The sequence below is a fragment of the Leptopilina boulardi genome, unplaced genomic scaffold, assembly GCF_019393585.1.
Source record: "Leptopilina boulardi isolate dan_hultmark-lab unplaced genomic scaffold, ZJU_Lbou_2.1 LbouV2_248, whole genome shotgun sequence".
Classification (NCBI taxonomy): domain Eukaryota; kingdom Metazoa; phylum Arthropoda; class Insecta; order Hymenoptera; family Figitidae; genus Leptopilina; species Leptopilina boulardi.
The window spans coordinates 1,971,578-1,984,015 of record NW_026137805.1 but is presented as its reverse complement, the minus strand read 5'-3'; the positions used below and the strand labels follow the sequence as shown (position 1 = coordinate 1,984,015).

The window sequence follows — 12,438 nt, the reverse complement described above, 5'->3', positions numbered from 1 at the left end:
AATTATAATGAAGAAAAAAATTTTCATAGTAAAAATATTAATTTAATATTAAAATGAAAATCTTAATATAATTAGAGGAAAAGATTTTCCATATATGTTTTGGGAGAGAAGTAAACTTTGTTTAAATTCGACATAGGGGACATTATATATATATATATAAAGTTCTGAATCGTCCTGACGACTGACCGAATTCGCGAATAACCGAGAGACAAATTACTAGCGGTCCACTGCTGCCCGGTAACGAATATTATGCATTTGCATCACGTAACCCGTTTTATGTTTTCGCTTTTGTTCCATATATATATATATATATATATATAGGAACCTATATATACATAGGAATCTGATTAGCGCGAATTGTGTCGTGTCAGATCGAATTAGTCACAGTTTTTAACAATAAAACAAATTTTTTAAAAAAAAACCTACTGTGTTTTAACTTTATATAATATGTATGTTCACCTTTTTTTCCAGACGATTTGAATTCGGAAATTTTGTTAAAAACGAGAGTTAAAAATTTTTTTAAAAATGCAAGAATTTTTTTGTGTAAAGAGAAAAAAATTTGGAAACAGGCCACACCCACTGTGTGAAAATAAGTTCAAAGTCTATTCCCATTGATAGGAAGTTTTTTTAAAGGCCACTCCCACTCTGCGAAAATTTGACTATAGGTTGCGCCTATAACTAGGCCACACCCCACACTCCCACTTTAAACTATTAAGCCACGCCTACTAACTAAAATCTTGTTCCAAGGCCACTCCCACAAAGTGGGAAAACTACTTTCATTTATGATCAATTTAATTTATGGCTCCTCCCACTAAAAAGCAATTTAATCTAAGACCACGCCCACTACAGAACGAATTGGTCATTAATAACTCCCACTGATGGACAATTTTGTTTATAACCACGCCTACTAAAAAGTAAATTGGTTATTTGCCACTCCCACTTCAGATCACTGACCACTCCCACCGACAGATAATTTAGTTTATATCCCCACTCACTAATAATAACTATGGTCAAAAGGTGTACGCCTATTTTAAAAATAGTAATTTTTTTAACATTAAATTGAAGAGTTCTTGTCTATTTTTAAAAAAAGTTACGAATATCCTGTAACATAGTATCAAATTCAAAATTGTGAATTGGAATGCACTTAGGCAGGTGTACTTGAGTTTGTAATTTGAGAATATTATTTTCTCTGAATCAGCTTTTTGATAAAATGTGGAATGGAAAAATCTAAAATTTCCAATTTTATTCAACATGAATTCTATTTGTTGGAGAAATTTATTTTTATTTTTTTTTAGTTTAACTAGTGACAAAAAAAAATTCCCGGGCATTTGTCGCAAAAAAAGAGAGAGAGAGAGCGAAAAAGAAGGCCTTTCCATTACTGAGCGAAACTGACAGGCAGACAAATGGCAACCATAAAAGTGGGTAAAACGTTCTGTCGAATCGAAAAGAATGATTTCGTTCTGTGTCCTCAACGAGACGTGCTAATTCTGGTAAATTCGAGTCTAGCTAGTAGTTTGACGATTGTTAAAAGCGTCTCACAATTTAATTTTTTTCTCTCACTGTCCTCTCTGTATATAGGGAGAGAAAAACAAAAAAATTTATATATATATATATGTATATTTTTTTCCCTCCTATCTCAACCGAGATAAAGGACGAGTGCTGATATTTTCCTCTTATATGTATATGTATGTGCAAGCCCGGTGCGAAAACCACTTTCGTATTTGGTTAAAAGCCTCGATATCGTCTCATGAAATGTTCTGATGGTTACCTGTGGTACAGGGAAAACAGTAACATTTTGCCCTCAGGACTTTTTACGATCGCTGTGGAAACATCGACCCCTATTACTTTGTGCGCGCGGGATTATTACATATATATATATATAAACGCATGATACATGTGATCTCGCTTTGTGTGAATAAAAAGCAACATATTGTTGCATCGAAACGATGCTTTGGCATTCTTTTCATCATAACATTCAATATTGATAATTTATCATACTTGTATCATTTACTTATTTTTTTGCAATTTTATTGAAAATAATTGAAAAAACAAAAAAAAAATTATTCTTACTTTAATATAAATAATGATAATTTGAAAATTAATTTCCAATTAAAACTATTACAACTGATGGGAAAATAGGACTATAGAGACGCCCAGTATTTTAAAGTATTTGACCACGCCCACTGGTTAAAAATTCACGCCCACTACTGGGATTAGTAAAAACATACACGCCCATTTATACAATATTTAAATAATAACCACGCCTATAGATGGGGAATATAGAAAATGAAAACGCCCAGCGATGAAAAACACGCCCAGTTATGAAAAGTTTAGCTAAAGTTCACGCCCAGTTATGAAAAGTTTAGCTAAAGTTCACGCCCACTTTTTTAATATTTGACCACGCCCATTCGTGGGGTCAGCTCAAAAAAGGACACGCCCCTAATTTAATATTTTTCCAATGACCACGCCCAGTGATAAAAAACTTAGTAGGTAGACACTCCCACAAGTTGAAAACTTGACTACATTGGTATTTTAATAAACATAATTGAATTTTCAATACTTTTACTTCTTCATTACGCTTCAAATATATTTATTTAGATAGATTTCCAAAAAAGAAAAATGCAAATGTCACTATAAGCAATAAATATTTTCGAGATATGAATCTATAGTTTAATTTAGATGCATCTCTATCCGCGAGTATATGTATTTACTATATTTGTGCGCCTGTTGGAGCTTAGTTTCGACTTAGTTACAAACCCAATAGCTCAAGGTAGATTTAGAGATTATCCAACATTTGCCGAGTAACAAAGTGGTAAGCAAACTGTTTGCATTTACTGCGTCCAGCAGTGATTGTTTATTAGTACACGTAATGACTTTATATAGCAATGGACAATAACTGCAATTGAGGCTGATCTGTTTGTGAGAGCATGCTTCCAATTCACATCAAGTTGAATATATATATCACCAGCAAAACAGATGCCTGTTTCGTGTAATTTGGTTAAAAACTTTTGTTACCAAAAATTTACTACATACGTATAGATGATTTATTTATATATTTATTACAACATATATTAAAAATTCAATTTTATATAAATTAATTAATTTCATTTAATTTTTAAAGGCCACTCCTACTAATTGATGACATAGACAATAACCACACCCACAAATAGGAGGATGCATCTAAGGTAACTCCCATTTTGCAATGACCACACCCACAAATAGGAGGGTCTGTATATAGCCAATCCCACAAAAAAGAAGGATCTGTCTAAAGCCACTCCCACTTTTTGATGACCACACCTACAAATATGAGGATCTTTTAAAAACCACTTCCACTTTTTCATGACCGCACCCACAAATAGGAGGGTCTGTATAAAGCCACTCCCACTTTTTGATGACCACACCTACAAATATGAGGATCTTTTAAAAACCACTTCCACTTTTTCATGACCGCACCCACAAATAGGAGGGTCTGTATAAAGCCACTCCCACTTCGTAATGACCACACCCACAAAAAAGAGGATCTGTCTAAAGCCACTCCCACTTTATGATGACTACACCTACAAATATGAAATTCTATCTAAGGACACTCCCACTTTATGGATAATTTGGACAATGACCACACCCATAAATAGGAGGGTATTTTTGAGGCCACTCCCACTAATAATAAACATATTAAATGGACACACCCACAACTGAATATAGTTCACATTTAGTAAATAATAATTTGAATTATATTTATTATTAATGAAATTATTGAATGTTTAATCATTTCTTTTTTACTATCTCTAATGCAATTAAAATTTTAATATAACGCAATATAATAATGAATAATAATATACTTGGGCAAAGTAAAAATAATCTCCTACCTTCCATTCTCTGCCCCAAAAAATAAATGAGAATGACAATTTATTAAAAGAGAACTGCAGTTTCGCTAAACGCACGAGAGTCATATTTGAAATGAATTCGATATGAAAAGAGAATGGAAGGTAGACAAAATGGTGTGTACCCCGCCTCTTTTGGCGCATTAATGCGTGGTGGTGAGCACCCCCCCTCCTCTCCTCAGTTATCTGATTACCCATGAGATCTCTCTGACTATACATACATATATATATTTAGTGTGTGGATCGAAAAGGTGGATACGATGGAGACCAGCCTTTATTAACACAGTGCAATTAACGTTTTTAGCATTGCCAAGCCTCTGGCTTTCTCTCTCTCTCTCTTTATATATATATATATATATATATATATATATATGTGGGTCGCCAAGATGAAACCGGGAATTGCGCTACTCACGAGTATGCGCGCCACAGAGTCGTTATTCCATTGGATAATGTCATAAATAAAAAGGCCCCCCCCTCATCCTACTTCTTCTCACCCCTTTTTTCATTGAGGACATATACATGTACGAGTTACAGACTCGGTAAATATATATATACATATATATATTGAGCAGACTAAAGTAGCCCCCTTTCAATTCGTTTTCTCTTCTCATCCAGCTTTTCCCTAACTCAGCGCCAAACTCCTCTTTTGCATTTTCTCGCCTCTTTTTTGCACACATACACATAGAGACCATCGAACCAACTGCGAAATTCACCTTCCCTTCATTTAAAAGAAAAAAAAACCGGTCATCCTGAGTTTGTCTGTCACGTAGTAGAGTAGACTAATTCAAAGGGTTGACAGCCGACAGAATTGTAATAAAAAAAAGAGAAAGAAAGAAAAAAAAAGAAACCCCGAAAAATTTCCTGAGGTCGACTTTAGTATACATATATATATTATATAGTATAGACAGTGTCGTTCACAATGTTAAACAACGTTGATGGTTCGTTGTTACTGGTAACGAGATATTGTCACCAGCGTCGTATTTAGCGTGCCAATTAATTGTCGTGATAATTAAAGGACATTTCTTCGTCCCTCCCCCCTTTTACTGCTTTCTCTCTGTCTCTCTCTCTTTCACGCGTCGTATACGGTCACCCTTCTCCAACAGCACGTGAATCATTTTTGGCACGAATTATCCTTGTTAACCGAATGCTCGGTTTTCGCACTAAAAACTTCTCACTCTCTCTCTCCCTCTCTCTTTCTCGGGTGGTACAGAGGCTATAGGACGAGCGCGTTTGTAATACGAATACGACATCCGAGATATGGTATTTGATTTCCGTTATTTTACTTTTTTCTAAATGTAATTAACTAATTATTACCTTCTATAAAATTAAAAAGATATTTTATTTAATTTTAATTTAAAAAATTGGAAATTATTTGATCTATTCCATGTAGAGAGAAAAAAAGCCTCTGATAAATGTATTGAACTTTTAACACGCCTACTGTTTATTAATTGACAAATAATAATTGATAATTACCACACCCACAAATAGAAACATCTGCCTAAGGTCACTCCCATTTTATGATGACCGAGCCCATAAATAGGAGGATCTGTTTAAGGCAACACCTACTTTATTTTGACCACTCTTACAAATAAGAGGGTCGGTATAAGCCACACCCACTTTATTATGACCACGCCCATAAATAGGAGGATCTTTTAAGATCAATCCTACTTTTTGATGGCCACACCTATAAATGGGAGGGTATTCCTAAGGCCACTCCCACATTAGTATGACCACACCCACAAATAGGAGGGTATTTCTGAGGCCACTCCTACTTAATGATGGCCACACCTATAAATGAGAAGGTATTACTAAGACCACTCCCACTTTATGATGACCACACCCACAAATAGGAGGGTATTTCTGAGGCCACTCCCACTTTATGATGACCACACCCACAAATAGGAGGGTATTTCTGAGGCCACTCCTACTTTATGATGGCCACACCTATAAATGGGAGGGTATTCCTAAGGCCATTCCCACTTTATTATGAGCACACCTACAAATAGTAGGATATGTCTTAAGCCACTCCCACTGATATAAAAATTTTGTTTAATCGTCTATCCTTCTTTCATTTGATACAACTTTTAACTAAATAATAACTGAAATTTAAAATTTAGAAATAATAAAAAAAATTAATACCAATTACTTGAATAACCAATTTTTCATGCAACTGGATAACTTCCAAAAAAAGAGGGTTACATTTAATTATAAAAAAGAATCGGGTTGATGCACGGTTACTTATAAAAAGTATAATAGGGCTTAGGAAGGAATTCTGTAAAATGAGAAATTCAAAAGGGGTCTTATTGAATGATATTCTGCACGACGATTATTGGTATATATGTATATACATATATATATAGGGTGAATGAGAATGAATCTGCCGTCTGGGGTGCTGTGTCGCGCACTGGGGATAACCTTACGCTGTTGTTCGATTTGAATAGACCGAATTAAGTTTCTTTTTCATTTCTCTCTCTCTCTCTCTCTCTCTCTCTCTCTCTCTCTCTCTCTCTCTCTCTCTCTCTCTTTATATATATATAATCGAGATTTCACTGAGACTTGGATTGAATCTAAAGAGAAAGGGGAAGATTTATATAGGAAGTTTTCGCGCATCCCTTTTGACATGGCATCGACAGATATCACGTTCTAAAACTTCTTTTTTCTTTCTTTCATATTATATATATATATATATATATATATATATATATATATGTATAAAGTGGGAAGCAAATAAAAGTAGAATGAGCCTGCTATTACAACCCTAATCCCACCAATGTTTATGCAGCGCAACTTGGGCTCTGGGTGTAATTTCATTTCAGATAAGGACTTCCCTCGACTGTAGCCTTTTCCTCACGTGCGCATGCATTCGTTTGCTGAGACATTTGCCTTTTGTTTGCTTGCCCCTTTAGCTCCCTTAACTCCCATCCTCTCCCCCTCTTTTCCTCCTTCTTCACTTCTAACCTTCAAGATATAGTCTCGGATTGTCCTCCGACCTGGAATTCTCCAATATCTTGCAAATTCAACCAATGTAATATACACTTTCTAGACACATCACATTTAGTTTCATTTCTTGTTATATACACACCAATCATCTTAACAATATATATATATATTTATAGAGTAGCAAGAATTTCTTGATTTAAATTTATCAAAAATTAAATAATCGATTTTCAATTAAAGATTATTCTTAATAGTGAAAATGGTCATGTTATGCCATCTGAAATGGTGGGGGAGGGAGGAAGGGGAGGGGGGGGTGATATACATATAGTTCCGGCACTCCGAAAATGAAATGATTAATTAAAGCGACGAGGAATCAATATTTGATGTGCTTCAGCGTCAGATGAGCTTTTTTCCATTATCCCCTGCGCCTTTTTAGAGCTAGACTTTAAAAAGGAAATTTTAATTCACTCTTATTATTCCCCCTTTTTGAAGAAAGGAGAATTTTTTTTTTTTTGTAAATTTCCAATTTTAAATATTTTAATTAGTAAGTGCAAAAAAAAAATTCTGTTTTTTTTAAAAGCTATATTAAATATACATAGGATGAGAAAATTTTTGTTCTAATTTTTATTTCAATTATATGATGATAAATATAGGGGATTTTTTTGTTAATTTGATAACGATATTAAGCAAATGGAAAATATTGTAAAGAAATAAAACGCGGTATAAGAAAAATAAAATATATAAAAGATTCTGATTTCTTTTTTTTTTTTTTAAATGGTCACGGAGACTGGAAGGTCTCACGGATCACATTGATTCAATACACGACGCGCAACCCCAGCTCCCAATAAAAGCTGCAGTAATTGCCGATGTGCCTCTGAGCAGCCTCCGGCAAAAGAGGCTGCACAAACTCATTGGCACGACGCGTACAGTCGCGGCAAAAAAGAGTGAGAGAGAGAGAGAGAACTCACAAATCCACCCCACGTAGACAGACACTAGGTCGACTTATGCGAGCCACGTGCGCAATTCTAATTTGCTTGCGAGCATACCAGCCTTAAAGTACAATGCCACCAAGGTACCAAGTGAGAGAGCGAGAGAGAGAGACGCATTGGTTTCAATGGACAATGGAATCATTCGTATTCAAACAAAAAAAAAAATTTTTTTTTGTTTTTTATGTACGCTTATTGTTTCGCCTTCTGCGACAATGCAATATCAATCACCATCCATTTCTAGTGAGCCAGGGTTAAGCGGTAAGGACAATTAACTCGACTCGCCTGTGATTCATCCGTCCCTCATAGCATAGTGTGACGAGAAAACCGATTAGGACTTGCGATAACAATCCTATAATTATCGTCAACGACGATCCTAACAATTAAGTTTGCAGACAGGTTCGATTTTCCATATATATATATAGGGATGAGATATCTTAAGATAAAAAAAAAATTTGTCTGAAAGATCAATTTTCCTTTCAGCCAATCTCATTAATTTAATTAGGGAAGGAGATTTCTTTGAGTAGTGATAATGTTGGATGGAGAATGGCAAAATTTATCAGGATCCACTCCTACAAGGGGATGTTTGCTCTGAAGCCACACCTACTACTATCTAACGCCACGCCTACTAATGATCACTCCTATTTAATATTTGACCTGAGATTACGCCTACTAAAGGTCACGCCTCTTATTGTATATTTGGCCACTCCTACTATTACATTTGACCTAAGGTAACGCCCACTATTAGCCACGCCCACTATTGGCCACGCCTACTATTGAATGTTTGACCTAAGGCTACACCCACCTATTGGTCACTCCTACTATTACATTTGACCTAAGGTAACGCCCACTATTGGCCACTCCTACTATTACATTTGACCTAAGGTAACGCCCACTATTGGCCACTCCTACTATTACATTTGACCTAAGGTAACGCCTACTATTGGCCACTCCTACTATTATATATTAGACCGTAACCACACCTACTATTGAATGTTTAATCAAAGAGCACGTCTACTATTAAATATTTTATCTAAGGCTTTTCCCATAGTAAACGGTCATTGTCTCCTCCCACGTGCTAATAATTTTACCACTCCCACTAAATCAAGAATTAATTTAATAATAATTTTTTTTTCAAATAAAAAAAGGATTTAAATGAAAATTGTATTAAATTTCATTGAAACAATGAGAGTTATAGCTGTGAGGAAAGGGGGTGTTAATTGTCCCAAGTGACAATTTTCTTTCGCGATGGAAAATTGTCTGGGATCTAAATTCAATTCACGAGCGTGAACAGACACAGTGCAATCAGCCAAATAGAAAAGGTCCCTTGTGAGGTCTGGTGTAGACTCGCAAAATTTTGTCTCGTTTTCTTGGTGTCCTGGTACAACCTATCTATCTCTTTCTCTCTCTCTCTGTTCCATTGTATAAGAGAGGGATAATGCATTTGGCCCAATTTAAATTCCGAATGAGACGTGCGTCTAGAGTCCACGGGACCTAATATAATCCTGTGATACAAGGGCGCAGGGTTCTTAAGCTCTCTCTCTCTCTCGCGCTTATATATATATACCAAATAGGCACGTTAAGGTTGGGAGTAACGTGCTCTCAACGTGCTGACAACCATACTGACTATAGTTCCCAAGGGATCAAGATTATCCTCTATACTTTTCTCTCTTATTATTGTTTACATAATCATCTCAGTATTATCAGTGTGTGATTAAAAAGAATTTTTTTTTATTCAGATAACTTCTAATTTTGTGACATTTTTATTATACATTAAAAAGAAAAAAAAAATACCGTCGTAAAGAAAAATATTAAGAAACATTAAATATATAGTTTGATTATTATCATCAGCTTAAGTTGATATAAGATGTCGATATATGAGGGTAATAAAATAGCGCTGTTTTCAAGAGAAGATTCTAAAAAGAGGAAAGGGGGCAAAAGATCGTAAATACGATTTTCATGGTACGTGATGATACTCACCGACGCGGTCTATATCTTCCTGTGTATAGTAGTGGTGCATGACTGCGGTTCTCAGCGTATCGAGGAGGTGGCGATTAAATCACAACACGGGTCCAGTTTATGACCGGAGATCAATCATTGTGTGACCATACAGCAATCACTTTACACCACTTCGCCGCACCTCATCAATTCTAAATTGCATCTTTTAAGTCACAATTTTCTATAATAATTTCTCTAAAAACATCCATAGTCTTCTAAATGATCAAAAAATGAAATAAAAATTAACTTTCTTCATATTATATATAACAATTTCATTTTGACACATTTAAAGAAATATTACCGGAAATGATTTATTAATGTTTTGGGGTTTGATTTGTTTAGGAATTTTGAATAGATGATTTACACTTGATGATAGAAAGGTGAAATGTATGGGGGAAAATGCCGGTTGTCACATACATAAACAAAAAAAAGGTTATACCGGCAATAATGATAATAATGAGAAAATTGAGATGCTCCTGGGGAAAAAGGATGATAACGCGACGGTAGACAACATTTTAGTTGATACGATACTGGCTGATTCTGCGCCGCGAACGCCCCATCAGCTGCAGTGGCGCCACAACGGTGATTCTCACCACTCCCTCGCTAAAGTTACGCAGCATCGCCGTTCATCGGACCCGACGCCACCGACAGTATCGATTGGCCCAGTTGCCTCCTCGTCACATACAACGTTCCACCGTCAACCCACCACCACTACTACTACTACCACCAACATCACCTTCTTCGCCATGTTCTTCACCTTCGACCCTAAATGACTCCTTTCCACCTTCCGAAACGCATCCTCGATCATCTTCTTCTTTTTTTTGATAACTCCAACTTATTGAAGATCAAGGAGTCAAGAAACCCTAGATCATCTGTTCCTAAAGATCTGGAGATTTTGATAATTACTAAATGGTTATGCTAATTGTGATCATCGCCTTCAGGATTGATTTGATTCAATTTTCGAAAGTAAATGCTATTATGTCAATTATATATGAAATACATTGGTGATCCATATAATCATATTGAATTTAAATTAAAACAAGTTTAATACTGTCCTTCTAGTAGTGGAAGCTCCTCCTAAGTTTGGATAAATTGCCAGAAATAGAATACTTTAGATAATCCATACACTCATTGATGGAAAATTCTTGTTTTGATATCTCCAACTTATTGCAGATCTATAGGAGTCAAGAAACCTTTTGGATGATAAATACCTTCTACTACTGGTCAGTTACGTATGAAATACATTGGTGATCCATATAATCATATTGAAAGTAAATTTAAAACATGTTTAATTCTGTCCTTCTACTAATGGAAGCTTCTTCTAATTTTGGACAAATTCCCAGAAGTAGAATTCTTTAGACAATCGATACACCCATTGATGGAAAATCTAGTCAATAAATCCTCCCTCTAATTGATGATTATTATCAACACTTCCACTAATAGAATATACATAAATATAAACTTCAACTATTGGATTATATTGGTCAACTATGAATGATCGACTTGTTTCATAACCACTCTAGGTAGTGATCAATTGATTCAATAACCAGTACTAATCAATTGCCACTACATAGTTTTATCAGTTAAAAACCACTTCCAACACTAATTATAAAAAATAATCAAATAACTTAGGTAAAATCTTGCTTTATGTATACCTCTTCATCGTCTTTATGTATCCAATTGCAATTAAATTCCCATTTTAATTAAAAATTAATTTAATATGAAACATAATTTTCATCATATTATATATTATTGTTCTGCTTGAGACTAAATTGGAGACCAAGATTGATTACACAACATTGTATTAGTTTCCTATGTATATGCATGTTGTACAGGTCAAGTGACTCTCATTCAAATGATTACCGTTTCAATAGTAATTAGTGTTTATAGTTAATATGCAATATACTAACTGATTTTGAAGTATAAAGCTAATTTCAAGAAATTTGGAATTTCCCTTTCTTCTCGTCGTAAATAATATTGAGTTTGACAAACAAAAAATAAAGTAATAAAGAACTGAACGATGAATCAACTTGTAAATATTGATGAGGTATATTTCAAGTTTTACATCATTTTTGTCGATTCGTAAATTTAACTGATGCTTTCTTGGCTGGCTGTATATTTTTTTTCAACGAGACAATAATCTCGTCTACTCGAGAAAATGTACGCGAATCACATATAGAGTCATCATCTGGCAAGGAACCATGAGGCTGTATATTTAGGACACAGTCAATGTGAATGTAATTTTGTTGAATGTTGGATTTCAGGAAAGAAGAAAAAACTGAAACCGTACTTCTATTATTTGATATTTGGTCAAAGGCCACGCCTACTATTTGATATTTTATCAAAGGCCACGCCTCTTATTTAATATTTAGTCAAAGACCACGCCTAAAATTAGATAGTAAATATTAGAACTCAATAATAGTCACCCCTACTGATGAATATTCTGTCACAGATCAAAAATTTTATTGGATGTGTGATCAGAAGCCACTCCTACTATTAAATATTTGGTGAAGGCCACGCCCTCTAATAGACCCCCACTATTGTTACGCCATAACATAGTTACTCCTACTATTTTTTATTGCACAAAAGGTCACGCCCACCAATATCTTTTAGTACATTAGCCACTCCTAGTAATT

General features: G+C 34.8%; 1 protein-coding gene across 6 annotated transcripts in view; it reads right to left on the bottom strand.

Moving 5' to 3' along the window:
• LOC127280594 (teneurin-a) overlaps nucleotides 1-12,438 on the bottom strand; it is a 481,913-nt gene that overhangs the window by 140,814 nt on the left and 328,661 nt on the right. Inside the window, exon 1 of one of the 6 annotated variants that reach the window (XM_051303686.1) lies at nucleotides 9,785-9,912. The exons of the other annotated variants lie outside the window; for them this stretch is intronic. Coding sequence (XP_051159643.1) covers nucleotides 9,785-9,824 — 40 coding nt within the window. The 5' untranslated portion in view covers nucleotides 9,825-9,912. Of the gene's footprint in view, nucleotides 1-9,784; nucleotides 9,913-12,438 lie in introns of those variants that run through there. 6 annotated transcript variants of the gene reach the window in all.